This window comes from Babylonia areolata, chromosome 17 (genome assembly GCF_041734735.1).
Source record: "Babylonia areolata isolate BAREFJ2019XMU chromosome 17, ASM4173473v1, whole genome shotgun sequence".
Classification (NCBI taxonomy): domain Eukaryota; kingdom Metazoa; phylum Mollusca; class Gastropoda; order Neogastropoda; family Buccinidae; genus Babylonia; species Babylonia areolata.
The window spans coordinates 10281954-10286953 of record NC_134892.1 but is presented as its reverse complement, the minus strand read 5'-3'; the positions used below and the strand labels follow the sequence as shown (position 1 = coordinate 10286953).

The window sequence follows — 5000 nt, the reverse complement described above, 5'->3', positions numbered from 1 at the left end:
ACTAGGCAGCTTCGACGTACGCATGTACTGCAGGGGGCAAACCTGATGTTCGCATTACTGCAAGTGGTAAATCTGCCGTACACATGTTTGTAATGCGCTTGGAGCTTGGGCTCAGACCGAGGATAGGCGCTGTATAAGAATCCATATCATCTGTTGTGCAAATGACCCCAGGTCATCATCATCATCATCATCATTATCATCATCATTATCATCATCACCATCATCATCACCATCATCATTATCACCACCATCATCATCATCATTACCATCATCACCATCACCATTCCCACCACCATTATCATCACCATCATCATGATCACCGTCATCACCACCATCATCACCATCATCATCATCACCACCATCATCACCACAACCATCATCATCACCATCATCATCATCACCATCATTATCATCACCATCATCACCACCAACATCATCATCATCATCATCACCACCACCACCACCATCATCATCATCATCATCATCACCACCATCATCATCATCATCACCATCATCATCATCGTTATCATCATCATTATCACCATCACCACCATCATCACCACCACCACCATCATCATCATCATCATCACCACAATTACCATCACCATCATCACCATCATCACCATCATCATGTCTTACCATGACAGATGACCTGTTCTCTTCCAGCTGTTCCACAGAGACTTCGTCGTAAGGGTGTGAACGGGGAGGTCGTGGGTTGGGTCTGTTGGCGGCGATCTGATCATCGGAAATCTCGTCATACGGGTGGTACCTGGGCTGTTCTGTGAGGCAGACAGAGGATTCGGAATGGTTTTATTCACATCAGCCCCAAGTGAAGGGGTTCACATGAACATATGCTACAAGTCATGAGTGCAGTGATGGCCCAGAAGTAACGCGTCCGCCCAGGAAGCCGAGAGAATCTGAGCGCGCCGATTGGAATCACGCCTCAGCCGCCGATATTTTCTCCCCCTCCCTCTACTAGACCTTGAGTGGTGGTCTGGACACTAGTCATTCGGATGAGACGATAAACCGAGGTCCCGTGTGCAACATGCACTTAGCGCACGTAAAAGAACCCACGGCAACAAAAGGGTTGTTCCTGGCAATAATTCTGTAGAAAAATCTACTTCGATAGGAAAAACAAAAACAAAAACAAACAAAAAAACAACAACAACAACAACAAAAAACTGCATGCAGGAAAAAATACAAAAAAAAAAAGGGTGGCGCTGCAGTGAAGCGACGCGCTCTCACTGAGAAGAGCAGCCCGAATTCCACACAGAGAAATCTGTTGTGATATAAAGAGAAATACAATACAATACAATACAATACAATACAATATAAAAACAAGGTGAGCAAACACTCATAAATATAGATCTATAACAAAACATAAATTTCATTCATTTAACGGAGTAGCGATTTCTTGGAGTTTGAATGCCCTACACAAAAACATGAAAAAAAATTATGAACGTCATTGGCATTACTAGACGGCATTAAGAGACTTGATTTAAACAGAGAGGGATGCGTATTGTATTTCGGTTTCATAAACATTTGACGAATATTAAAGAATAAAAAAAATAAAAAAATAAAAAAAACAACCTTAGAACTGGCCATGAAAGAATGAATGAATGAATGAATGATCTTTAATTATGGAAGTGGAAGAAGAAAGGACATACTTTTTTTTCCATCCGACCCTTAGGGCAAAGAGAGACAGAGAGAGAAAGAGACAGAGACAGACAGACAGACAGACAGACAGAGACAGAGAAAGGCTGTTACTGAGGAAACTTGTGAGAAAATAATAATGATGGTAGTGTTCTTGTTGTTGTTGATGATGATGGTGATGATAATAATGATAATGATGATGATGATAATAATAATAATGATAATGATAATAATCATAAGAAGAAGAAGAAGGAAAGGAAAAAGAATGATGATGATGATGATGATGATGATGATGAAGGAGGAGGAAAAGAAGAAGAAGAAGAAGAGTGGTGATGATGATGATGACGAATTGTTTTTATATAGCACATAATCTGACGTAATGCAACTCAGTGCGCTGTACACACACACACACACACACACACACACACACACACACACACACACACACACACCACACCCCACTGACACAAATAAATGATTCATGCCCTAACACCGCACACACTCATAGTCACTGTCATACACAGTCATCCACACACACACACACACACACACACACACACACACACACACACACACACACACACACACACACACACACACACACACACACCACACCCCACTGACACAAATAAATGATTCATGCCCTAACACCGCACACACTCATAGTCACTGTCATACACAGTCATCCACACACACACACACACACACACACACACACACACACACACACACACACACACACCCCACTGACACAAAATGATTCATGCCCTAACACCGCACACACTCATAGTCACTGTCATACACAGTCATCCACACACACACACACACACACACACACACACACACACACACACACACACACCCCACTGACACAAATAAATGATTCATTCCCTAACACCGCACACACTCATAGTCACTGTCATACACAGTCATCCACACACACACACACACACACACACACACACACACACACACACACACACCCCACTGACACAAATAAATGATTCATGTCCTAACACCGCACACACTCATAGTCACTGTCATACACAGTCATCCACACACACACACACACACACACACACACACGGAGAAAAGAATGTGGGTGTAACAACCTCAGACTACCCCCCCCCCCCCCCCCCTGTAGGGTTGTGCCCCGGGACGTAAACTTTCAGCTCGGCCAACAACAAAGTGAAAACTGACGGATTAATGGTTTCTCCTCGCCTCTTTCAGACATTGTGCATGAAACTACCCTGTATATGTGATTTTATATGTTGCATGGCCTTGACAATGTTTGAACATGACAAATGGTAAGAAGACAGATTACAGGGGGAAGAAAGAGAGAGAGAGAGAGAGAGAGAGAGAGAGAGAGAGAGAGAGAGAGAGAGAGAGAGAATAAAGAGATGAGAGAAGGAAAAAATAAAAGAAAGAAAAAAGGAAAGACAACAGAAAGGAGAAAATTTGATGACGGAAGGAACACACACACACAAAAAAAAAAGAGTGAGAGAGAGAGAGAACAAAAAAAAAAAAAAAAAAAAAAAAAGAAGTTGGAAAGACCCTTTCAAGGATGCTGAGACTATCCTGCTCATTTGCAGAAATTTTAATCATCCACTGATTTCTAAAAAAAAAAAAAAAAAAAAAAAAAAAAAAAAGGTTTCGCCATTGCAATGGGAAGTCGTTTGCAGCTTAGTCTTTTCTGAAGGACTATGACTCTCAAACCAGGAGGCAACACTGCACTGGCTCTGACTCTTCAGTGCTGTAGCCTCGAGGGCTAGTTGGCCTTCCAGTGGGAACCATCACACCACCGACTGTCCTAAAAAAAAAAATTAAAAAAAAACAACAAAAAAACTCTTGGCCGAAAGAGTGGGGATGTAACATGGCCAAGACACTCTCCACAAAACTTGAATTCAAACCCAGATGGTTGGGACAGCAATAGAAAGCCTTCTCCTTCTTCGTCATCATCATCATCATCATCGTCATTATTATTGATTATTGATTCTAACTGGGCCAAATTTTTGGAGTGATGGCCTAGAGGTAACGTGTCCGTCTAGGAAGCGAGAGAATCTGAGCGCGCTGGTTCGAATCACGGATCAGACGCCGATATTTTCTCCCCCTCCACTAGACCTTGAGTGATGGTCTGGATGCTAGTTATTCGGATGAGACGATAAACCGAGGTCCCGTGTGCAGCATGCACTTAGTTCACGTAAAATAACCCACGGCAACAAAAGGGTTGTTCCTGGCAAAATTCTGTAGAGAAAATCCACTTCGATAGAAAAAAAAAATCCAACTGAAGGGCGGGGTGTGTGGGGGTGAGGGTCAGTTCCGACTAGTTGAAGTTACCTCCCCCCCCCATCACCCCATCCTCCCCCGTCGCCTCTCCCCCACCCAGATGGGAGTCATTCATTTCGGACAAGCCTGCATAACCAACCCCAGGGTTAATCTGGGCTAGCCAATTTTGACTCCAGGGGTAAAAAGCAACAGGGGTACAAATAAGACTACTACACCGGAACACACGTTGAATAGTAAGCATTACATATATATATATATATACACACACAAAGCATTATATTTATATGTATGTGTGTGTGTGTGTGTAGACAGATAGATATCTAAATATAGTATACCCTATCTATAGATACACGTTCGTCAGCGATAAGAACTATATATAATATATGTTATACAACGTGTGCCAAATGCGTAAATGACACAATCAATCAAAGTATATCATGCTGAAACTTATTCAAGTGAAAAAGGGGGCGGTTGGAGGTGGTGATGGTGGTGGTGGGGGGGGGGGGAGGAGGTGTTGACGTCAGCGCTCATTCAGTGTGGTCGGTGCGACGGGGGTAAGAGGTGGGGTTGAGAAAGGGGGTGGGGGTTGTGGGGGTTGTGGGGGGGGGGGGGGGCGTGGGGGAGGCCTGTGGAGGGGGAGGGGGTTGCAGGGGGCGGGGGGGTGGATGGGGGGGGGGCAAGTAGGGAGGGAGAGAGTGAGTAAGAGGGGATAGGAGAGGAAAAGAGAGAATGGGAGGAAAGAGAGAGAAAGAGAGAGGGAGATCCGCAGGGGTGGGGGTGGGGGATGGGTGGGTGGGAGGGGGCGGGGGGAGGGCGAGAGGGACGAGAGAAGAGTGAGTGGGGGGAGAAAGCGAGAGAGAGAGAGAGAGAGAGAGAGAGGGGGGGGGGAGAGGAAGAAAGAGAGGAGAGAGAGAGAGAGAGATCGAGAGTAGGTGGGGGAGACAGACAGACAGAGTGAGAGAGAGACAGAGACACACAGAGAGAGAGAGAGGGTGGCAGTATGAAAAAGGGAAAGATAAGAACAGAGAGAGAGAGAGAGGGGGGGGGGGTTAGGGGGGGGG

The 5000-nt window shown here is 44.8% G+C and overlaps 1 protein-coding gene across 5 annotated transcripts in view; it reads right to left on the bottom strand.

Moving 5' to 3' along the window:
• LOC143291643 (uncharacterized) overlaps positions 1-5000 on the bottom strand; it is a 17182-nt gene that overhangs the window by 3972 nt on the left and 8210 nt on the right. For all 5 annotated transcript variants that reach the window (XM_076601625.1, XM_076601621.1, XM_076601622.1 and 2 more), the window contains one exon: positions 640-779. In XM_076601625.1, the coding sequence (XP_076457740.1) occupies positions 640-779 (140 nt within the window). The remainder of the gene's footprint in view (positions 1-639; positions 780-5000) is intronic.